At 33.4% G+C, this 22,877-nt stretch overlaps 5 protein-coding genes across 8 annotated transcripts; 3 read left to right on the forward strand and 2 right to left on the reverse strand.

Annotated features, from left to right (window-relative positions):
- Window positions 1-46: 46 nt before the first annotated feature.
- LOC106791850 (SH2B adapter protein 1-like) lies at window positions 47-4,803 on the reverse strand. 2 transcript variants are annotated; one of them, XM_014757810.1, is made up of 5 exons: window positions 3,694-4,803; window positions 2,591-3,480; window positions 2,311-2,510; window positions 1,951-2,199; window positions 47-1,354 (listed from the first exon to the last, which is right to left on the reverse strand). In XM_014757810.1, exons 1-5 carry the CDS (start codon window positions 4,110-4,112, stop codon window positions 1,217-1,219), a joined length of 1,896 nt encoding a protein of 631 aa, XP_014613296.1. In that variant the 5' UTR covers window positions 4,113-4,803; the 3' UTR covers window positions 47-1,216. The 2 variants fall into 2 exon arrangements, with proteins under 2 accessions (XP_014613296.1, XP_014613297.1); XM_014757811.1 differs by having other exon boundaries at window positions 1,867-2,199; window positions 3,694-4,801.
- Window positions 4,804-5,655: 852 nt separating this feature from the next.
- Window positions 5,656-7,321, forward strand: LOC106791864 (SWI/SNF-related matrix-associated actin-dependent regulator of chromatin subfamily B member 1). Of its 2 annotated transcripts, XM_014757839.1 has the most exons (6): window positions 5,656-5,706; window positions 5,835-6,304; window positions 6,382-6,509; window positions 6,595-6,907; window positions 6,978-7,154; window positions 7,223-7,321. In XM_014757839.1, exons 2-6 carry the CDS (start codon window positions 5,853-5,855, stop codon window positions 7,260-7,262), a joined length of 1,110 nt encoding a protein of 369 aa, XP_014613325.1. In that variant the 5' UTR covers window positions 5,656-5,706; window positions 5,835-5,852; the 3' UTR covers window positions 7,263-7,321. The 2 variants fall into 2 exon arrangements, with proteins under 2 accessions (XP_014613325.1, XP_014613324.1); XM_014757838.1 differs by lacking the exon at window positions 5,656-5,706 and having other exon boundaries at window positions 5,723-6,304.
- Window positions 7,322-8,020: 699 nt separating this feature from the next.
- On the forward strand, window positions 8,021-10,818 carry LOC106791863 (putative tricarboxylate transport protein, mitochondrial). Its single transcript, XM_014757837.1, has 4 exons — window positions 8,021-8,424; window positions 8,939-9,373; window positions 10,024-10,244; window positions 10,320-10,818. Exons 1-4 carry the CDS (start codon window positions 8,265-8,267, stop codon window positions 10,500-10,502), a joined length of 999 nt encoding a protein of 332 aa, XP_014613323.1. The 5' UTR covers window positions 8,021-8,264; the 3' UTR covers window positions 10,503-10,818.
- A 1,004-nt stretch (window positions 10,819-11,822) lies between these two features.
- Window positions 11,823-20,356, forward strand: LOC106791848 (tetratricopeptide repeat protein 28). The gene is made up of 15 exons (XM_014757806.1): window positions 11,823-11,917; window positions 12,296-12,361; window positions 12,569-12,826; window positions 12,910-13,312; window positions 13,393-13,950; window positions 14,042-14,337; window positions 14,438-14,903; window positions 14,994-15,401; window positions 15,485-15,862; window positions 15,935-16,715; window positions 16,798-17,471; window positions 17,556-18,421; window positions 18,530-18,767; window positions 18,851-19,069; window positions 19,154-20,356. Exons 2-15 carry the CDS (start codon window positions 12,338-12,340, stop codon window positions 19,801-19,803), a joined length of 6,219 nt encoding a protein of 2,072 aa, XP_014613292.1. The 5' UTR covers window positions 11,823-11,917; window positions 12,296-12,337; the 3' UTR covers window positions 19,804-20,356.
- Window positions 20,357-20,537: 181 nt separating this feature from the next.
- Window positions 20,538-22,288, reverse strand: LOC106791849 (peptidyl-tRNA hydrolase 2, mitochondrial-like). 2 transcript variants are annotated; one of them, XM_014757808.1, is made up of 4 exons: window positions 21,922-22,288; window positions 21,649-21,822; window positions 21,338-21,529; window positions 20,538-20,784 (listed from the first exon to the last, which is right to left on the reverse strand). In XM_014757808.1, exons 2-4 carry the CDS (start codon window positions 21,799-21,801, stop codon window positions 20,602-20,604), a joined length of 528 nt encoding a protein of 175 aa, XP_014613294.1. In that variant the 5' UTR covers window positions 21,802-21,822; window positions 21,922-22,288; the 3' UTR covers window positions 20,538-20,601. The 2 variants fall into 2 exon arrangements, with proteins under 2 accessions (XP_014613294.1, XP_014613295.1); XM_014757809.1 differs by having other exon boundaries at window positions 21,649-21,815; window positions 21,914-22,288.
- Window positions 22,289-22,877: the final 589 nt, after the last annotated feature.

Genomic DNA, 22,877 nt, shown 5'->3' on the forward strand with positions numbered 1-22,877 from the left:
TTATTTTATTTTGCATATATATTAAGAGTAGAAATTAAATGGTGCATTTTTTTCTTAACTTGGAGATTTTATTACAAATACTAGGTACAGTATTATGTTTTGTAATATTTACCGTTATTTTCTATAGTCTTTTACCGCTTACTGGGTAACTTATAAATGTTATCCTCGTAGAATGACGGTGGTTTGGTGGTTATGAAATCTTCTATGCATTTATCGGACCTCTTCAACCAACTTGCACGTATGTGTGCAAGTATTATACTCCTCCCTCGACAAATAATGTTTTTAGGCCTTAAAAAGATGGTAGTTCGAAGGGACCGACTAGGTCCGGAGAGTAAGCAGCATAAGGGAGAACTTCTCATCCCAAGGTATAAATGGAGTTCCACGTGCCTAAAGCAACATATGGCGGAGCTTTTTCATGTTGCAAAATAGCGTGCCTTGTTTCATGGTCGGTAAATGAACTTTTTGCACGTTTTATAAGTTAGAGCATTCTTTCCTAATAACAATCTCTGACAAATCATGTCAGTAGTTTAACAAAAAGCCGATTTTTTCATTTAAAACTATGAAAAGCAATCAATGGCGTATTTGATACCCTATGACGTTTTTAATTGTTTTGATATAATAGTAATTCGTACAGAGGATGATAAGTGGTTTTAGATGGCATCAAGAGCGGTAAAAAATTTTAATTCGAACAGAAGTAATGATTGTTTAAAAAAGACACCGAATTAATTTCTACCCTAATATATATGTTTTTTCAAAAATCCATGTTTCGTAATATGAAATCAAGTATCCAAAAGTTGCTATAAATGCTATCTTAAGTTTAACATTCTAATATATTGCAGAATATAATACATTACTTTAGAAATGAATATTGGATCAATATTGTAATCAATTGTTATGATTAAAAAAACTCGATATTAAATGTAAAATTCATATTAATAAAAAAATGACGTAATTGTTAGCATCTAACTGTAGGGATAAAAAAATTGTGTTATTAATCATATACTCTTGATTATAATAAAATGAATTGGCAAAATATGAAATCTTAAACAATGCAACAAGTGCTCTTGAAGAAGGTATACTCGTTCAAAATATTTATATATAGAACATATATGTTTCAGTAAGAATTTCGATTTTTTTAGTTTGTCTTATCAGTGCAACTTAGTTCTGAAAGAAATAAAATACTGTTCTAACGATAAAAATTATAATTTATCCATCGTCAGAGAAAACTATACGTATTTTGAACCGCTCTGCCAGTGGTCGACGTTGAACCTAGTTGCTCTGCAATGTTATGTAGTTGTTCCAGTCTTTCCAAGGACTCAGTACGTGTTCTTATAGAACCTCCATATGTGTGTACCTAATTTAATTATAAAAAATTATTTTATATATTCTTATAAACGCTTGTGGACAAATTCTTAAATTTTCTGGTTATCGTTAAAGGTAATATAACAAAAATGCAAGTTAATGTGTAAATTTATAATATAAAAGTCAATTGATCGTAATTTACCAGAAGCTTTAAGAATACACCATCGTATGAAAAAGCGAGCTTTTTTGCCCCACTGTCATTTCCTTTTAAGCCAACAAATGTTGTTATTAGAATAATTACATTCCAATAATATATAACTTTTACTTTTCTCGGATAGAAACATTAGCGCGCTATAAGATACTTAAATCTGAAGAAATTTCCAAAAATTAATTATAATTTTATATATTAGAATTAGTTTTTTAATCGAGACTAATAATTATTAAATATATATATATATATATAATAAAATTTATATATGCAATTAAATCGAATTTTGGTAGAGCCATTATACTTATGAGATGAATGGAAAGAGAGCGCATCACTTTATCTAGTTATCTACTCACTGTCTGTAAATCAGACTTCAGACTGTGGGTGTTGGCCACTCGCGCTCATTCAAGAGGAGTTAGACTTCCACTGCTGACTCTTACTTCTCTGGGCTCTGGAGCTACCGGAGGTCTTCTTTCTTGCGACTGTTGCATTACGCCTATCATATGGTGATGCGCCGTTCGATAAGCAGGATTAGCCACCACGAATTCTGTTAGAGTAACATCTGCAGTTCCACCAGATTCAAGAGGTATGGCATTTTGACGAAAATGTTCTAACATATCGTATATCGCCGGAAAACAAAGATGTTGGACACGACAATGGCCTTGATCGTTCAATGTCATGCGTAAATGCTAAAATAATAAATATAAAGGAATTTATAGAAATGATGAATTAATTTTCTTTAATCTTTTTAAGATTGCAACAAACGACATATTATTTATTTATAGTTTTTAATAGATTACCTTTGCTCTTCCCTGAAAGTTAAATGTTAATACAAATTCTCCTTTTCGTGTTTCACTTTGGCGAACAAGAAAAACACCGTGGCCATTAGCAGAACTGTGCAAAACAAGCTGTGCTGCATCTGAACGTGGCAGTGTACCATGAAACCAAGGATACTCTCGTAAGCTACTTGATAAATCTAGCTCACCGTCATTTGCAGCTACTAAAAAGAAACAAAAAATTAATTGAGATTTTATTCCATTAAAATATAATCGATTATTAAACATGCATATTATTTCTCACATTGTTCAATTTCTTGTTGCGACGAGCATAATTCCAAATTACTGCTACTTTGCATACGTAATCTTGGAGGCAATTCCGGTGGATTGGATAATGCTTCCTCTGTATTTGGCTCATGAGATGTTATTCGAGAACCTTTACTTGCCGAATTGGCCCTTAGTCTATCACCTTCGCTACTAATTCCAATAGTAGAAGCATGTCCTAAAGAATCTGCTATTGAATCTCGTGTACCAGAGACAGGCGTGGTAGAATTTTGCTGTACAGTACGCATGCAATATTTAATAGTAGCCAGCCAAGATTTCATATCATTAGAATCATAAGCTTCTATTACAAATTCCATATTTTGTGTTTTCAAAACAAATGTGTTTTCATGATCTGGCATTTCAAGTGCTGTGGTTTCTCTGGCTTCAGTTATTGCGGAACAAAAAACGCCGCTGCGCGGTTTGACTGCTTTGGGAGGAGAATAAAATTCTAGCATATAACCTCCGATTGCTTTTATCAATGCCAATCTAGATTTTTCCCATTTTTGAGTTCCATCTATGTATTCCCCCATCAAAGAATTAACAATACCCTCTTTTCTACATTCAACAACAATTTTAGAAAGTTTAGTTTTCGAATGTTTATCTCTACGGTGTTCACTATGAGACAATTCTACTTCGTCGCTCTGCTGTTTGTGAAAGAAACTCTTTCCTTTTTTAAGTCCTTTAAACGACAATCGGCGAAAGAAAGGTTTGTGAACTGGCTTAGGTGATACCGTTTCACCATCGTGTTCAGAGTAATCGCTAAATTCTTCATGCGACGAAGCACGAATTGGAGCATTGTTATTTTGAGATATGGCATTTGGATCTCTTTCAGTGAGCGCTGTTTGTCGAACATCATATGCAGTTAGTGATCTAAAAAATAAAAGAATACATTCAACAATGTATTGAATCCAAATTTTGTCATAAATGTATCTCTTAATTATTTCTATACTATCTATTCTCTTAAAGATATTAGAAGAATTTAAAGTCTCATGGAAGAAAATATATTTAATGTTTGTAAACATAAGTTTTGGAAAGGAGGAGCAAAAAGTTAATGTTAATTGAAAAAGATTGAACTTGACAGACCTAACAGTACGACGCAAGTATTCGCTCTCAAAGTGTTCGCAGAAACTATCGACAAACTTTCTGAGAAAATCACGATGAGATAAAGTTGATCTTGCACTTTCAGGTAGATTTAGGCTGACATAAGTGCAGAAAGCCTTGGCAAAGTCAGAGGCCGAGGCACGGGCGTGTCTTTCACAAAATTCAATCCAACCGTTGGCGGAATCTGGCGACAGTAGAACCGCCGACGCCGAAGCTGTTGCCGTCGTCGTTGTCGTTGTCGTTGTCGTTGTTGCTGTCGTTGTCGTCGCCGTTGTCGTCGTCGTCGTCGTCGTTGCCGTTGCCGTTGCTGTTGCCGTTGCTGTTGCCGTCGTCGTCGCCGTCGTCGTCGTCGTCGTCGTCGTCGTCGATATCGCTACAGTCGTTCCAGTATAAACACTCATTACCGGCGTTTACACTACCAAGCGCGAAACACACACAAGGAGGCGATTATTATTGCTCTTGTTTTTTTTTTTAATACAACTGGTTAAAAAACAACAGCTTCACTGCGCAGTACCTCCTAACAAGACTCCCCTTTTTACGAATCGAAGAAATGAGTATTACCAGAGACAATACACTTGCGCGTACACAACACGCATACATATCTATAGAAACTCTAAAAGGAACGATGCGCAACCAAAGGAAAATGATTAAGCGCACATGGACCTTTATCATTTATTTTTCACCCTTCCTTTTTAACAACAAAAATCCAACTATTTATTTCATTGATTTCAATTTCATTTCAACTTCAATTTTTGATTTTTATTGAAAAACGGTACACAAAATGTTTTCTATTTTCATCAAATATTTTTATCGACCCTTTAATCCTTGTTCCTTATATCGATATAAACCGACCATATATAAACCGATCACATTTACTTTCCAACTCATTTCTTCTCAAGACAGAATTATAAATGATGTCAATCTCGACAGATAAAGGTCAAACATTTTCAACCTTAATAACTTTGCGATCTGCATTTTCTTAGTTGCCTCTAAATTTCCAATCATCCTATGACGATATTACTCTATACTTCTGTTTTCATGTAATCGTATTTTCGATGAAAATATCTGCCCTCATTGCAATTAATTCATCGAGTTTTGAATACTAGCGCACTCTATTTGGAGGCAAAATATTGCTTACACGATGCGATTATGTGAATTTTCTTTCATAAATCTATATATTTTAGAATGTAAATAACATTTCTTATATTTTATATCATTTAATTACGTTTTGTTAATTTATAATTATCGACATTTATGTATAATTGTATATAATAGCAAAGAATACAGAAGTACATAGAAGAAGCACTAAAAAGTTGGCATAGAACCGCAACAGCAGAAAAAAAATAAGTAAGTGCTATTAATTACTCACTAATTGATCACTAATTGATCTATCAAAATCCATATAATTGCTTACCTTATTAATAAATTATTTAATTAGTTATTAATAATTGAAAAATCGAAAACGTTTTTCTCATTTTTAAGCAAAGCAATGAAGTTTTCTATTGTTTTTTGTTTTCAATCAATTGCTCACTTTTTGTTTGTCCGGATCCTCTCTCTCTCTCTCTCTCTCTCTCTCTCTCAACTTTATTTTATTACAAATGTTTTATTTATCGTTAATTAGTTGAAAATATTATTACACTTTGAATAATTATGAAATGGTGACGTCATGAATGGGAGATATGTTATACGCATGCGCAACAACAAATTCAAGGCGCAAGCGCAATTTGAAAAAAAATGAACTTTAAATTATAGTGAGTAGAGGTAAGGAAAATCTTTTCATATGAGAGAAAATTTGAAAAAGTGTCCAGCTGTTCTAATCATATTAAATGATGTAATGTACCATAATACTTTCCTTTCGGTAATGTAACATTTGATTATCGACCGAGTAATTAGTCCGAATTCCAGAGGGCAGTTTCAGTAAAGCGACCCTTCTGTCATCTACTGGAATATATTATTATTATTAATCTGATAGTAGTTGATTTAACAGAATTCTTGGTTAGAAAAATTATAAATTCTATATGTTCAGTAATTAGAGAAAAGTTTTTTTTTTAATTAATAATAAATAATTAATACAAGGAGATTTGTGGGATATGTTTAAAAGTAATATCGTTCTTATTTTGTAGTGAAAAAAGAAATATAACATGGCATTGCGTACTTACGGAGATAAACCTATAAGTTTTCAAGTAGAGGAAAATGGAGAATATTATTGTATTGGCTCCGAAGTGGGCAATTATTTGCGACTCTTTCGTGGGTCGTTGTATAAACGTTATCCTGGTATGTTTAGAAGGTCTATAACTAATGACGAACGTAAAAAATTAGTTGAACTTGGATTAAGCCAGCACGTACTTGCATCAAGTGTATCACTTTTAAGAGCAAGCGAAGTAGAAGATATTATTGAAGGTAATGATGATAAGTATAAAGCTGTATCAGTACATTCTACTGAACCACCTGCGCCTAGAGAAGGAAAATCTAAAAAGTCAATGGCATGGGTTCCAAGTTTGCCCAACAGTTCGCATTTAGATGCAGTACCACAGGCTACACCTATCAATCGAAATAGGGTTCACAATAAAAAAGTCAGAACATTTCCATTGTGGTAAATAATAATTCTAGAAATTGAAGAGATTAAGACATTTAATAATATAGAAGTTATATTTGTTTTATCTGTTATAGTTTCGACGATACAGATCCATCTGCCAATTTAGAAAATGCAGCACAACAAGAAATGTTGGTTCCCATACGTTTGGACATGGAAATAGAAGGTCAAAAATTGAGGGATACTTTTACTTGGAATAAAAATGGTACGTATGACTTTACTTAAATATTAGATTAATTAAATGGTAAATCTTTAAAGTTATAAATATTCATATTGTTGTTTTTTTATAGAAAGTCTTATAACACCGGAACAATTTGCGGAGGTATTATGCGACGATTTAGATTTGAATCCATTAACTTTTGTTCCTGCGATAGCTCAAGCTATAAGACAACAAATAGAAGCCTTCCCACAAGAAACTATTTTGGAAGAACAATGCGATCAAAGAGTAATCATTAAATTGAACATACATGTCGGTAATACATCCTTAGTAGACCAAGTAGAATGGGACATGTCGGAGAAAGAAAATAATCCTGAAAAGTTTGCCATGAAATTATGCGCCGAATTAGGACTCGGTGGAGAATTTGTTACGGCTATTGCCTATAGGTAATTTTATTATATGCATTATTTTTATCCATTTTATTTTACATTACTATTTACATTATTTCTTTTTCAGCGTTCGTGGTCAATTATCATGGCACCAAAGAACGTATGCATTTTCTGAAGCGCCGTTACCAACAGTAGAAGTACCATTTAGACCTCCGTCCGAAGCCGATCAGTGGGCTCCATTTTTAGAAACTTTAACCGACGCGGAAATGGAAAAGAAAATAAGAGATCAAGATAGAAATACTCGGTAAAATATTTCAATATTAAGAAACAGCCATCTCTGATTCGGAAAATTATTTTTGATTTTTATTTCAGGCGTATGCGAAGATTAGCAAATACCACACCTGGATGGTAAATAACATGGACCATTATTATTTGAGATAAGGAACAATGTTTATTTCATATATTTGTTTACCTAAAATCGAAAAAAAAAAAGAAATTACAAAAGAAATCGAATAAAATGAAAAAGAATAAAGAGACAAGATATGTAGTAAAAAAAATGTGTCGATGTTAAGCGAAGAAATTTATATAAAACTTTATATCGAGTTACTTTTTTTCCTCTTTTTCTAATAATTTTCAAAAAATTATTAGAATTTTTCTACCAATAAAACGAGCACTTTTATAAAGTGATATTTTATTTAACAATTAATTATATATATCTCGTCGTGTCTGTGAACTCAATATTAAATAAAAGTGAATAGATCGTTTGTAAATATAAATCATTCTCATCCACACAAATTATGGAATTTATTTTAATGAGGAAACTGTGTCACGTTTTTTTGCAAATAAGAGACGTTAAATAAGATAAGACTTATAAAATAAAAAAAGAATTTTATATTATATCTATGAATTTTACTTTTTTATAAAAGGTAATCATAAACGATAAAACGTCGATTAAATATACGAATAAAATGCATTGAATTAAAAAAAATTTAACAAATTCCAAGGTCTTACAATGAAATGTAATATACGTAAGGAAGGAAAAAAGATACTTCATCAAATTTCTTTAAGAAATATTGAAAGTAATTGATAATAGAGAAAAAAGATATATATATATATATTAAAAAAGAAATAAAATAAAAAATTAGAAAGAAATAATGTTTTATTTTTCACCTAATCGTTTCGATCAAATATCGGACTTTAACGAGGTCGCGCGTAGCGAAGAACTGAAAAAAAAAACTGATCCAAAGAAGTCGTACGACGACAAAAAATAAGAAGAAGGGGAATCGTGGAAGTATTATTCGCTCGCACCATTGAGGGACACACATGACTTGATCGGATCACTTTGGTTTCGACGTCTTCAGTGGAAGAAAGGATTAATTGTGTTATTGTTATCGTCATCGTCATCGCGATCGCTATGGATCCAGTTTGGTTAAGGCATCAATTTATACAAGAACCGTCATTAATATCATCATACAATAATAAAAATCCATTCCCAAAAAGACCATGGCTTCAGAATGGTTCGGTTGTGGCTGCTGCCGGTGCTACTAATATTGGTCTCAAAGGAATCATTGCTGGTACACAGTGGTCTATTTTTTTCTGATTATTTAATCATCTCATAATAGGTAGATACCATGTTTCTCATTTTACTTTCCGTTATCTTATCAAATTGATAGAAAAACATTTACTTCTGACATTTGTCAAAGGTTTAGATTTCTTATTTCTATCAAGAATGGGGTTCGATACATATCATTTGCAGATATGTATTTAAATATATTTCTATGCATGCATTACAGCATGATTTCCACGCATGAGTGTGTATTTCGGTCATTGAATGAGCCAATAAAAGAGAGAGAAACATAATGTTAGTGGTGCTCACTCTATGGTGTGATAGTTCAAAGGTCGAAATCATATTAACCTTCAATAAGAAAAAATATATTTACTATCTTATTAATACATTTACTACAATATATTTTATATGCTTCCCATTTATTTATACTTACATATTATCTTGTATTAATTAAGTAAATAGATTATATATATATATATATAAGTGTATAAAAAGAAATATTTTATACTTATTCTTGGCAGGTGGTATTACCGGAGGTATAGAAATTTGTATTACGTATCCAACTGAATACGTGAAAACGCAACTACAATTGGATGGTAAAAGTGGAGCTGGCAAAGAATATACAGGAATATGGGATTGTGTAACAAAAACTGTAAAAACGCGTGGATTCTTTGGACTATACAGAGGCCTATCCGTTCTCCTTTACGGCTCTATACCAAAGTCGGCAGTACGTTTTGGTGCTTTCGAGTCGGTTAAAAAAAGATTGGTCGACACAGATGGAAATCTCAACGCTCAGAGAAAACTTTTGGCAGGACTTTGCGCTGGTGTATGCGAAGCTATTTTCGCAGTGACTCCTATGGAAACGGTCAAAGTTAAATTCATTAACGATCAGAGATCGCCTAATCCTAAGTTTAAGGGATTTTTCCATGGCGTTAGTTTGATAGTCAAAGAAAATGGTAAGCATTTCTACGATTTTACAGTTTTTCTCTTTATGTAACAAGAATATTTTTTTTATGATATAAATATTGCTTGAACATTTTGATTACCATGAGTTTCTTCTTTTCATTAGCGTTGAAAATTCTGGCACAAATTTATTACACACAAAGTTCAAGTATGATGAATTATACATTATTACATGATATCTATAGATATTTATGAGTGAGTCTTTGTTTCTTAAGAAATGCAAATGTTATTGACATATTTTTATTTTTATCCTACTAATACGTAATTTCGTAATTAGTTTAAATAAGAATTTACAAAATTATGAAATCCGTAAAAGTATCTTGTAAATGAATGATAAGAATAATGGTATATGTAGAATTAGTCCTTGAACCGTATTAACTTGACTGATGAAAAGGAAAGGTAATACCATTTGTAAACTGAGGCTTACAAGATTGAGATAGTAAGACATGTTTTTCTCCTTCTTTATGCATATTAATAATTGACCACATGTGTGTGTATTCAATCCTTTGAAAATTTTCATTTAAAATATCAATTAATATACTTCATATATATCTTTAAATTACTACCATGAATGTGTTTTAATTAACAAGAATAGATAAATCAATTATATTTCATTATTTAATATTGTTATTTTGTTTAATAGGATTCAAAGGAGTATACCAAGGTGTTATGCCTACTATTTTAAAACAAGGCTCTAATCAAGCAATACGATTTTTTGTAATGGAAACATTAAAAGACTGGTACAGAGGTGGCGACAATAATAAAAATGTTCCTAAGGTCGTTGTTGGTGCGTTCGGTGCGTGTGCGGGAGCAGCTTCAGTTTTCGGGAATACCCCTATTGATGTTGTAAAAACTAGAATGCAGGTGCGTAGCAATTCCTTCCTCGTTGTTTTTTTTTATTTAACAATTTTCAGTATAATAATTGAACTTTTATTTTAGGGTTTGGAGGCATCGAAATATAAAAGCAGTATAGACTGCGTTATCCAAGTATGGAAGAAAGAGGGTCCATTTGCCTTTTATAAAGGCACTATTCCAAGATTAAGTAGAGTATGTTTAGATGTTGCTATAACATTCATGATTTACGATTCATTTATGGATCTGTTTAAGAAAATATGGCCATGAGAAAACTTATATGTATTTATAGAACTTTTATTTTACTATATTATTGTAAATGATATGTCATGTGAACATTAGGACATTCCTTTATGAGAATACGTTTGCATAATATGTTTGTATGATAATGTGACTGGAATATTATTTCCTTATAATAAGTTTATTATCATTCAAAGATATTACCTTGTTAAATTGGTAAATACGTCTCGTATTACGTCGATCATTTGATGTACAGTGCTTGATCAGTTGACAAACATAATCCGCTACCTGAATTGTTCGTTAAACCATCATCGGAAAAGAAACTATTACAGTTTTACAAATTTTACACATAGTGTTGGTTTTCCTTGCACTTATTTTGTAAAGTGTTCATTAACCGATCACTCACTGCATTTTATTAAAGAAACATTATTGCTTGCACAAAACACATTTTTATATATGTATAGAGACATATTATATATTAAGCACAAAGTTTTATTAATTTAAATTGTGTGTATATATATATGCATACATTTTGCAATACTGGATATATCGACACACACACGTTGTGTTTTGAGAGAATTATATACACTGATAATAATTTAAATAATACATAAACATTCCATAATATTAACATACATGCATACATGTATGCATGAGAGTAATGTATGAACAAAATAATCGCAAACGATGTCTGTGCCAGAAAAGAAAAAATTATATGTACCTATGTTTATATAAATAGTAATAATAATATAATTTTATAAAAATATAGGTGCACAGTTTTATACTTGAAAAAAGAAAACATTATTCAAGATGTATTAGAAAAAATAATGTACATAAATATAATTTAAAATCAAAAAATTGGAAAAAAGAAAACTAGAAGGCTTAAATAATATAAAAGAGACCACAAGTTTGCGTAGACGATGCAAATTTATTTAGTAATAATAAAACTTCAAGTATTTACATACATTCCACATCATTTTAATTGTATTATATTGCATACAATTATTAATTAAAATGATATTGTATACAAATAATATACTTTTTATCGAATATTTATAATTGCATATGCCACATGATATATCTATGTTATTATTTTCTGTTATATAAAAAGATTATTTACAATATTTTATATTAACATTTCTAAATAAATATGTGTGTGTGCGTGCGTGCTTGCAACGTTTTGTGTTTATTTTTATATTATTTATTTAAATCATACTTGCAAATTTTGTTGGAATTTAAATAATTAAAAATCACAAGGATGATTATTAAAGAAGGTATAAAAGAAAAGCAAAAGGGAAGGAAAGAAGTAAGAAAGGAATTTAATGTTTAATGATTATATATTTAAAGATGCATGTCCTGTATAAGATTCCAATTTTCTACGCGCTCTTACAGGTGGGGCCTTGTGTATATCTTACATTCATATATACGCAGGCAGAGACACATAGGTTAGTAAAGTGTAAGTACGGTGTACGCATGTAAAAGTAAAGAAGAGGGGCCCAAGGGAGAAACCCCCCACATTCCAAGATGGCTGTGCCTAAGGAATGCAGTGGGTGCCCCCCTAAGACGCCTTTCTCCCTCCTTTTTTATTAATCGGATCAATTTATCGAGTCTAGAGAAAAGAAGACTTCAGGTGCCTAGACCAAATAGTGAAATATAAATACGGGACTAAGATTAAACCTAATTTAAAATAATAAATAACATTATTGAGATTCTAAGTTTAGTGTAAAAGGAGAGAAGAGAGAAAAGTTGGGAGAAAGACTAGAAAAGGCCTTACGTATGTATTAAAGCCCGAAGCCTTATCTAATGGAGCTCGTTTGCGGCAGATAATGCCCATGCAGGAGGATGTTCCCGGCTCGTCTTAAACAATGTCTCATAGGGATATCTCTGAGGTAATCACCTCATTTTTTTTCTATTATTACATTTTTTCTACAACTAATATTTTATACCTTAGTTTCATTCTATTTTCGTCAGATCTTTATTTCATATTTAACAAATTTGACTATTTCATTAGAAAATAATAAATATTAGATATAGTATTTGTAATTATTTATATTTTAGTAATGTATACTTTACTAACTTATTTTAATACATTTCAGGTGGAGCCCGAAGGTACGTCGGCCTTGGCCGCTGGATCCAGATCATTATTCCTAGAGACTGTACGGCGTAGCAATGCAGCATGTCAAAATGGAGATTATGCACTTGCTGCTACTTTATACACCGAAGCCTTGGTCTTAGATCCACTCAGTCATGTATTATATTCCAATAGATCAGCCGCACGATTAAAAATGGGTTTATTTGCCCTTGCCCTTCAGGATGCCGTAAGAGCCACAGAGCTTAGTCCACAATGGCCAAAGGTATGTGTATATTCATTCATTTATTTATTTATTTTTTTGATTACAAAATAGAATCAATAATATTTGTATTATTAATTTTTCAGGCATATTATCGTCAAGGTGTTGCTTTACAATGTTTGGGCAGACATGGAGAAGCCCTTGTAGCATTCAGTACCGGATTAGCTCACGATCCTTCCAATTGTCAATTATTATCTGGTTTGGTAGAAGCTTCCTTGAAATCTCCTTTAAGACCAACGTTAGAACCGACATTTCAACAATTGCGAGCAATGAAATTAGATGAATCCTCTTTCGTTGTAATATCTGTCGTTGGTCAGGAACTTCTTGGCGCTGGACAATACAAAGCAGCTGCCGGCGTGTTAGAAGCTGCACTCACAATTGGTTCATGCAGTTTAAAATTAAGAGGTTCCGTTTTCTCTGCCCTATCTAGCGCATATTGGGCATTAAATTCTTTGGACAAAGCAATCAATTATATGCAACAAGATTTGGGTATGTGTGATAATGAAAAAAAGTTTAAAGGTATATTAAAGTTAAGGAATTATTTGGCATTTGATAAATATTATTTTCAGGCGTTGCCAGATCTTTGGGGGATACGCAAGGTGAATGTAGAGCACATGGAAATTTAGGATCGGCTTATTTTAGTAAAGGCAGTTATAAGGAAGCTTTAACAGCACATCGATACCAATTAGTTTTGGCCATGAAATGTAAAGATACTCAAGCAGCGGCATCTGCCTTAACAAGTTTAGGCCACGTTTATACGGCCATCGGTGACCTTCCAAATGCACTAGCTTCTCATAAACAATGCGTCCAATTAGTCAAACAAATGGGTGATCGTCTTCAAGAAGCTCGTGAAATTGGTAACGTCGGAGCAGTTTATCTAGCTATGGGAGAATTTGAAAGCGCCGTAGACTGTCATACGCAACATTTACGAATAGCAAGACGCTTGGGAGATCGCGTGGAAGAGGCAAAGGCGTTCAGTAACTTGGGATCGTCGCATCACTATTGCAGAAATTTTAGTCAAGCAATGGCTTATCACGAAAGTGTATTGAGAATAGCTCAGGAACTTGGGGATAGGGCAATAGAAACAAGAGCTTATGCAGGACTGGGTCATGCTGCAAGATGTGCAGGTGAAATAATTTTCCGAACGAAAAATAATGAGGAAAGCAATGGAGAAGTGAACTTTATTATGTAATCTCTTTCAAATGTATTCTAATGTAGGCGACCTTGCTCAAGCCAAGCTTTGGCATCAGAGACAACTCGATGTCGCGCTAGCAACAAAAGACAAAGTAGCAGAAGGTCGGGCATGCAGCAATCTAGGAATAGTTTATCAATTACTTGGTGAGCATGATGCTGCGCTTAAGTTACACCAAGCGCATTTGGGTATTGCCCGAGCTTTGGGTGACAGAGCTGGTATGGGCAGGGCCTATGGAAATATTGGGAATGCTTACAATGCTTTGGGATATTATGAACAGGCTATTAAGTATCATAAGCAAGAGTTGACCATAAGTAAAGAGGTAATATTTTCAAATGTATCTACTTCAAATCGATTTTCAAACGTATTTTCTTTTTAATGACAAAGTCTATATTAACGTAATCCATTAAAATTTTTCCTAGGTCAATGATCGCAGTTCGGAAGCAAGCACGCACGGAAATTTAGCTGTAGCGTATCAAGCCGTACAAGGCCACGAGGCTGCTCTGAGACATTACAGAGCACACTTGGCAATAGCTCGTGAATTGAAGGATACAGCTGGCGAAGCGTGCGCGCTTCTTAATCTTGCCAATTGTTTATCGTCGCGAGGAAGATTCGAAGAGGCAGTTCCATATTACGAACATTATCTTATGTTGTCTCAGGAATTACACGATGTTGAAGGGGAAGCTAAAGCATGCCATTTTTTAGGATATGCCCATTATTGTTTAGGGAACCATAGAGAAGCGGTCAGATATTACGATCAAGATTTGGCATTAGCCAAAGATTTGCAAGATAAATCTGGAATGGGAAGAGCGTATTGTAATTTAGGATTAGCGCATTTAGCTTTAGAAAATTTGGATACTGCCTTGGAGTGTCAGAAATATTATCTTGGTAAGAACAAACTATTGTATTATATTTTAAGATCATTTCACCATGCTATATTATATAGGATAAACTGAATATTTGTCTACTTAAATGTAGCCATAGCCCATATGACCAAGCACTTGGCCGGTAAATTTCGGGCCTTGGGAAATATCGGGGATTGTCTTTTGCGCCTCGGTGAAGCAGAAGAAGCCATTAAAATGCATCAACGTCAATTAAACTTAGCGCGACAAGCCGCTGATCGTAGTTTAGAAGCAGCCGCTTATGGAGCTTTAGGAATTGCTCATAGAGCGACCAAAAATCTTGATAAAGCTCTTGGATTTCATACCCAAGAACTTACGTTAAGACAAGAAGCTGGCGATTTACGAGGAGAATGTAGAGCTCATGGTAATTTAGGTGCCGTTCATATGGCGTTAGGTCAATACACCCATGCTGTTAAATGTTATCAAGAACAATTAGAAAGAGCTAAAGAATTGGCTGATTCTGGCGTTGAAGCACAAGCATTAGGTAGGTATAATTACAAATAAGGTTTAACTATTTGACAAGGGTTTAATTATTTGATCTAACATTTATTTTTTCCATTGATACAGGAAATCTGGGAATAGCTAGGCTTAATATGGCACATTACGAAGATGCAATTGGATATTTTGAACAACAATTAGCAACTTTGGAACCATTGACAACGGGTACATCTTTACTTGACAAAGCTAGAGCATTAGGAAATTTAGGGGATTGTTACGAAGCCTTGGGAGATCCAGAAGAAGCCGTTAAATGTCATGAACAACAATTGGCCGCGTCTATAAAATTAAAAAGCATAAGAGATCAAGAAAGAGCATATAGGGGTTTAGGAAGAGCTCGCGAGGCATCGGGAAATTTACAAGAAGCGTTAGTTTGTTTTGAAAAGAGATTAGTAACCGCGCACGAAGTTGATAGTCCAGAAGCAAGAGGGGCAGCTTACGGCGATTTAGGTTTGTGTAATAAAATATAATAATATAAATAATATTTTTTTTATCTGATAAAATCCTGATTTACTTTAACAGGAAGAGTACACGCAGCATTAGGAAATCACGAACAAGCTGTTAGTTGTTTGTCGCATCAACTCGCTCTTGCCAGAGGTCTTGGCGATAAAGCTGCCGAAGCTGAAGCTGCTAGTGGATTAGGTGCTGTTCATTTATTAATGGATGACCCTAATTCGGCATTAAGACATCATCAGTTAGAGCTTTCCATTGCCGAGGGTTTAAATGCTGCTGGATTACAAGCCAGGGCTTGTGCGAATTTGGCTATGACTCAGGAAGCGCTCGGCCAATACGAGGAAGCTATAAGATTACAAGAACAATCATTGAGTTTAGCAGCTGCTGCTGGAGATCAATTGGCCCGAGCAGCAGCATTTTCCAGCTTAGGAAGACTACATCATTTGTGCGGAGATTTGTCAAGGGCTTTAAGCTATTTGCAATCAGGATTATCTTTATCCGAAGGTTTAGGAAGGAGAGAAGAAGCAGCTAGATTAAAATATAGACTCGGCCTCGTCCATTGGGAAGCTGGAGAAACAGCAACTTCCGTAGAACATTTGGAAAAAGCTGCTAATCTTTTGGAATCATTAGACGGATCATCTTCGTCCTTGATTTGCGGACAACCTAGCAAAAGCGAATTATTAACCGAAACTTATAGAATGTTACAAAAAGTATTGATTAGTTTAAATAGAGCTGAGGAAGCGTTAAATTGGGCCGAGAGATCGAGACGATCTAAAAGCAATTCTTTGGATGATACGGCTCATTATTCGGAGATCATAGACAGGCAAAGAGGAATGATATTGTATTACAGGTAAGAAAATCAATGAAAATTAATATCACCAACGTAAAAAATACAACAAAAAAATAAGATAAATTTAAATTAAAAATTTCAGTGAAGTGGGCAATCAATTGCACGCATGGTGTTTAGCTCCAGGCCGAGGACTTTTAAGGTTTCATTCGACAACATTGGACGACGGTGTGACATTGGAACAAAAAGTGTTGCAAGCTCGCGAAGCACTCTTAGACGAATCCAATGAATTCGCAGAAGAGTCGACAAAAATACCAACGAGAGGACATCATCTAAATGCGAGTTCTTATAGTTTAAGCAGTCTATTCAGCGTTGGATCGGTTAGTTCGCGAGCTGGAAGTGCACGTTGGGGACGAGGAATCAAAGGACCCACTTGGCAATCACCGTTACCTATTCAGTTGCTTTATGATTTACTCTTGGCACCGTTCGAAGATTTATTGCCTCCTGTTAGAAAGGAACTCATTATGGTGGTCGAGAAGTCTTTATATTTGGCACCATTTCCAGCTTTACAATCTAATCCAGGAGAAGATTATTTGTGCGAAAGATTTTCTTTATTGGTCGTACCATCGCTCGCAGCTCTTAAAAAAAGATCTAAGACACCTATGCCCGAGGGTGGTGCTACCGTGGCCGCTCTAGTTGCAGGAAATCCTACACTTCCAGAGGACGTTAGAGAGGAATACGGATGGCCGGAAAGTGCGGCTTCTACCGAAACAGAATCTGAAATCGTTGCTGAACTTTTAGAAGCGCGTGCTCTTATAGGTGAGTACATTGTATGAAAAATTTGTTAAAGAGTTTACGTAATCTAAGAACATTTTTATATTTAAATGTCGCTGATATTTTTAGGAATGGAAGCTACAAGATCAGCAATTTTAAGATCTCTACCTGATGCGGAATGCGTACATTTAACTGTACCAGTATTTTGGAATTCTACAAGTTTAGCGCTTACTTCAGATCAATGTGAAGAAGGATCGGAAAAACCAGCATACTTGTTGAGTTCTTCGGATATTTTAAAATTACGAATATCTGCTAGGTTAGTGGTAATATCCAGTGGACATTGTTGGAACGGTAACGAAAATACGACACCTTCGTCAAGCGGAATACAGAATCTGACAAAAGCGTTATTGAATGCCGGAGCACAATGTGTACTAATAGGCATGTGGGCAGTTCCTCCTACAGCTGGTAGCATTTTATTACGCGCATTTTATAGTGCCATGTTACAAGGTGCCAGAGCGTCGAGAGCTTTAGCCGAAGCGATGCAAACTGTACAACATACGCGACATTTCGCTCACCCAGCTAATTGGGCAGGGTGGTTGCTCATCGGAGGAGATACAAGATTATCAAATAAGGTTGCTCTTATGGGCCAAGCTCTAGCTGAATTATTACGGGGAGGACCTGAACAGAGTCGAGACGCTTTACGCGTAACCCTTCATTTGGTAGAAAAATCATTGCAAAGAATACATCGCGGTCAAAAGAATGCCATGTATACGACGCAACGTAGTATCGAGAATAAAGTCGGAACGGCTGCTGGTTGGCGAGAACTTTTAATGTCCGTTGGATTCAGATTTGAACCAGCTGGAAATGGTATACCATCTTCCGTATTTTTCCCACAGAGTGATCCCGAAGAAAGATTAACGAGATGTAGTGCTAGCTTACAAGCTCTTCTAGGATTAGGACCATCCTCGTTACACGCGCTAGCTAGGCTTTTACAGGTAAATGTATAACAAAAATTTATAATTAATTATTAATTAAAAATAATTATTTTTTCTGTTTAACATAATATTCATCATTTTGTAATAATTTCATCGTGCGACGTTTAGGCCCCAGAAGCGGCAGAAGATGTTATCGCTGCTATGAGAAGAGCCAGTTGTGCTACCGAAGGACAAGAAGTTTCTTTACCCGTACAAGTTTGGAGAGCACCCGGGTCTCACGAATTGTTTGCAAGTTTAGGATTCGATCTTATGGAAGTTGGCCAATCTGAAGTTACATTAAGAACAGGAAAACAAGCTTCGCGTAGAGCTGTGCAATTCGCTTTACAAGCACTTCTTGCTTTATTTGGTAAATCATTCTTATATTGATTTGTATACTAATCGATATTTAACACACGTTACACAAATCTAACGAACTTTTCTTTATATCAGATACACAAGAGGCTCCAAAGAGTCTTAGCATAGATTCTAGCAGTTCAATGGAAAGCTTAGCATCGGTTGCACATACTGAAAAAAATGTTATAGAGCGGCCTAAATTAGGAGGAGCATTTGCGAGTTACGTACGACATCGTGGAGAACCAGATGGAAAAACTATGGAACCACCAAATATTCCAATTACAATATCTCGTCAGCAATGTCAAAGTGGCGGAGGTATATTATTAATAATTTTCAAATAATATTTCAAATTATTCTTACATTACGTTTTCAAATAATTTCACGTACTTAATAATACAGGTGAATCGGATGTGGCTTTTACACCTAGTCCTCCAGTGGCACTTAATTTGAATCATCAAACGCGTATAAGAAATTTATATCCCGATCAAAATGTAAGGCCGGGATCAAGTTCAAGTAGTTCGGTTACGGATTGGGATAACGGCCATGCTACTGTTTTAAGACGACAACCGCTGCCACCTTTACCAACGACCGTATTAGAAAGATTGAGCGTTAGAACGGAAGTTGGATCCAACGCTCCCCGAAAACCACGACATCCTACATCCAACGAAGATATTTGTTCTCAAACGGACTCGACACAAGCGACAGAAACGCATCCGCAAAACTTAAGAAATATAGCTACATCTTTAACGAGTTTAACACGCGAATTAACACCTACTATTTCCGAAGTATATCACGAACGAAACTTGGGATTAGGTCTGGCTCCATCTTTGTCAAAATTATTGGAAGAAGTTAGTTCTGTGCCTGAAAGGGAGGAAATTCAAACTTCTAGGACGAATAATAACAATCACAGTCAAACGCAAAATTGGATGCAAAATGATACGGAATTATGTCGGAGGGACGAAGCTGATGGTAGATCGATTGCCGAATCGCAATGCAGTGCCACCAGTTCTAACAAAATTCATAGAAAGGCACCACCACCTCCAGTATAACTTATATATTTTTTTTTCAGTATATATTTTTTGTTTATTTATATATTATATTTATATATATGAGTACTATGTGAGAGAGAGTAATCCTGGATAATAGTACTGGGTACCAAAGAATGGAACATATTAATTATAATCAGAGATACATTATCAAGTTTTTATTAAATTAATATCAAAAAAAGGTTGAAGAAAAATCCAAAATAAGCATATCGATTAGATATACCTGATTTTTGTTTTGGTAGTTGCATGCAAACAAGAAAAAGGAAAAAAGAACATAACAACAATGTACTATATTATCTTTAAGAATATATAAAGATACAAAGTTACTACTAAGATTCGTTAATATAATTAACATGCAATACTTTTCGTTTTATTTTAAAAACAATTTATTCTTTTTAGAGGAATATTCTTTTGATTATTCTTCATATTAATCGCGTTTCATACTTAAATATGCAGTATTGTATTTCCCAGTAATTTATATTTTATGCGTATGTATTTTTAATTTTGTTTTTTGAATTAAAATTTTTTCACTCGATCGAGTGCATCTTCTTTGTAAAATTTATTTAGATTAATGATTGTGTATTTTCAGCCAAAAGGTTGAAAGTTATTTTATGCTTTACAATTACTTTTCAGTATTTAAAGTAAATAAATTTTGTTATAGAAATTTATTTAGAATATTTACGATCGAACCTTCCAAAGGTAGAAAAAAATATATAGGTATTAATTTGCGAATTCATTTTAATAATTGAAAGGAACCTTCCTTTTATTTTTTATTTTATTTCTTTTCCTTATAAGAGAATTTTAATAAAGTTTTAAATGCCCAGTTACTAAGTCAATAAATTTCACTGGCCCAGGGCCCACCGCGCATACAGTTTTACTTCCTGGTGCTATTTGCGTGAGTCCCGCGTCGTGTATTACATTTGTTATTAAACCAACTTCTCTTGATGCTTTTGCTACTGCTTTTAGTTCATCCTCACTATTCACCTAAACATTATTTTTTTTTTTCATTATTTATCTTTTTATAATTATTGCATTAAAAATAGCACACAATGTGTTTATTTATATGTTTTCGTTTAGCTAATTAGATTATATTATTGTGACATGTATTCGTGCCGAAAGAGAAAATATAATAAAGGGAAAATATTGTTATGTTATATTATATTATATTTTACTCTATAACGCTCATATATGTATATTATCTTAAAGTATATCCTCTGATAAAAGCTATATTATTTTCTTGTTTTAGAGAATTAAAAGATATATTATACGAATCATATTAACAAGATAGACATGTATTGTTATAAAAACGTTAGAAAATTATTCTGTTCTTTCTTTTTGTGTGAATCATTAACCGTTTGAGTCCTAAGCCCCAAGCAAGTCCCAAGTAAGATTAGGCTTCTCAAAGTACACGTTTGATCCATCGGCCCACTATGCTTGACCATTCCGAACAACCAACAATGCACTATAAGATTCTCCAAAAAGTCTTGGATTCAAACGGTCAAAATTCCAGTTAAATAGTAGAATTATAAAACAATACCTTAACAGCGATTTTCACTTGACCGCAATTTTCCCAAGCTCTTAGAACGAGAGGATATTTTATACAATTTTTATATGCTGCTACAGCTGCATGTGCGCATTGAGCAGCAACCTTTCCTTTGCCCATTTTTAAATCATTCCTTACAACTAATACTAATTTACAATCTTCATTAATAGTAAATCCCGGATATGGCTGAACAATAAAACAATTTGATATCATTAGATAGCTTGAAAATTTAATGAAATTAATCAATAAGCTAAACATTAAATATTTTTCATTGAAATGAATAAATAATTCAATAATATACTTACAACAATCGTATAATCGTTTTTCGACACAGGTTTGTTAATCCACGGTATTCGACGCATTACAAATTTATAGAAACAATAACTAGTAATAACACAAATCGCAAGGCCATATTTGGAATCTATGCCATTATTAAAGAATGATTTTAAAATATCCATTCTTGTATAAAATACTGTAAAAAGATTAAAACCAAACAAACATCATTTTATTAAAAATTAGTGCAATAGCTTCTTACTTTTTGTTGGAAAAATATTAGACATTTTTTTATACCTGTAAAATATTTTATCAAAAATCTGTCTTCTATCTTATTATCGTTTCAATATATTTTTGGATGTATATTATTTGAAGGCTTATTTTTAAAATATATTTAACAAATCACCTATAATCTAAAGATAAAGTAGCTATTTATGTTACAAGAGTGTGAAGTGGTAGTGACAGTGTGTGTTTTATTTCCTGAATGAGCCGACAGGGTGTTGATAATTTTCAGAATTCGCCTTTAGTTCTTTTGTAATAATACAATAAATGATAAAATTAATTTACATTATTTTCACGCCATATGCATAATATTTTATTTAAGTCAAAACAATTATTATTAAAATCGACTATTATAATCACGTGTATTTGAGACGCTAAGAGAAGTGGTATCATGTATGTACAACATAATATGTATACTTTTTAAAGGCAAACATGCATTGAATAATTAATATAAAAAGAATTAATAAAATGACAAGACAAGTTTTCATGAAAATTAAATTAAAAGTTCATATATTCATATTTTACAGATAACTAATAACAGATAAAAGTTTAATAATGATGAATAATATATATATATATATATATATATATTTAATAATAGAATATAAATATAAAATATAAATAAAAGAGGAATAATATTAATTTGAAAATATTTACTCTTTTTCGCACTCTTGACGTTTATTGGTTGATAGATTTAAAATGAATTTAAATCGACCAATAAAATATTAGATTGCTTTAAGAAGAAGATGAAAGATATAAGAGAATAAAGGAAGCATTAAAAATAAAAAATAAATGAAGTAGAGATTTGACAGAAAGAAGGTTCCTTCTTCCTTGTATACATATATGATTTTGATGCGTTCAACATTCATACGCGGTTCAACAAACACCCAATGTGGCGCTTGAGTTTGGAAGGTTATGGATTAATACATCGGGGTGTGGCATCATATCGTGATTTATAAAGCGAATAAAATGTATTGTG

The sequence above is a fragment of the Polistes canadensis genome, unplaced genomic scaffold (genome assembly GCF_001313835.1).
Source record: "Polistes canadensis isolate GaletaPanama2010 unplaced genomic scaffold, ASM131383v1 scaffold_347, whole genome shotgun sequence".
In the NCBI taxonomy this organism is placed as follows: domain Eukaryota; kingdom Metazoa; phylum Arthropoda; class Insecta; order Hymenoptera; family Vespidae; genus Polistes; species Polistes canadensis.

Bases quoted from the DNA above. Each gene is read 5' to 3' on its own strand.
- LOC106791850 (XM_014757810.1), bottom strand. From the start codon at position 4,112: ATGAGTGTTTATACTGGAACGACTGTAGCGATATCGACGACGACGACG. The intron at 3,481-3,693 runs GTCTGTCAAGTT...TTTATTTTTTAG, and splicing joins TACTTGCGTCGTACTGTTAG to ATCACTAACTGCATATGATG. The intron at 2,511-2,590 runs GTGAGAAATAAT...GTTTCTTTTTAG, and splicing joins GCAACAAGAAATTGAACAAT to TAGCTGCAAATGACGGTGAG.
- LOC106791864 (XM_014757839.1), top strand. From the start codon at position 5,853: ATGGCATTGCGTACTTACGGAGATAAACCTATAAGTTTTCAAGTAGAG. The intron at 6,908-6,977 runs GTAATTTTATTA...TTTCTTTTTCAG, and splicing joins GTTACGGCTATTGCCTATAG to CGTTCGTGGTCAATTATCAT. The intron at 7,155-7,222 runs GTAAAATATTTC...TTTTTATTTCAG, and splicing joins GATCAAGATAGAAATACTCG to GCGTATGCGAAGATTAGCAA.
- LOC106791863 (XM_014757837.1), top strand. From the start codon at position 8,265: ATGGATCCAGTTTGGTTAAGGCATCAATTTATACAAGAACCGTCATTA. The intron at 9,374-10,023 runs GTAAGCATTTCT...TTTGTTTAATAG, and splicing joins TTTGATAGTCAAAGAAAATG to GATTCAAAGGAGTATACCAA. The intron at 10,245-10,319 runs GTGCGTAGCAAT...CTTTTATTTTAG, and splicing joins TTGTAAAAACTAGAATGCAG to GGTTTGGAGGCATCGAAATA.
- LOC106791848 (XM_014757806.1), top strand. From the start codon at position 12,338: ATGTCTCATAGGGATATCTCTGAG. The intron at 14,904-14,993 runs GTAAGAACAAAC...ACTTAAATGTAG, and splicing joins GTGTCAGAAATATTATCTTG to CCATAGCCCATATGACCAAG. The intron at 15,863-15,934 runs GTTTGTGTAATA...TTACTTTAACAG, and splicing joins GGCAGCTTACGGCGATTTAG to GAAGAGTACACGCAGCATTA.
- LOC106791849 (XM_014757808.1), bottom strand. From the start codon at position 21,801: ATGGATATTTTAAAATCATTCTTTAATAATGGCATAGATTCCAAATAT. The intron at 21,530-21,648 runs GTAAGTATATTA...TTTATTGTTCAG, and splicing joins AAAACGATTATACGATTGTT to CCATATCCGGGATTTACTAT. The intron at 20,785-21,337 runs GTATTGTTTTAT...AATAATGTTTAG, and splicing joins AAGTGAAAATCGCTGTTAAG to GTGAATAGTGAGGATGAACT.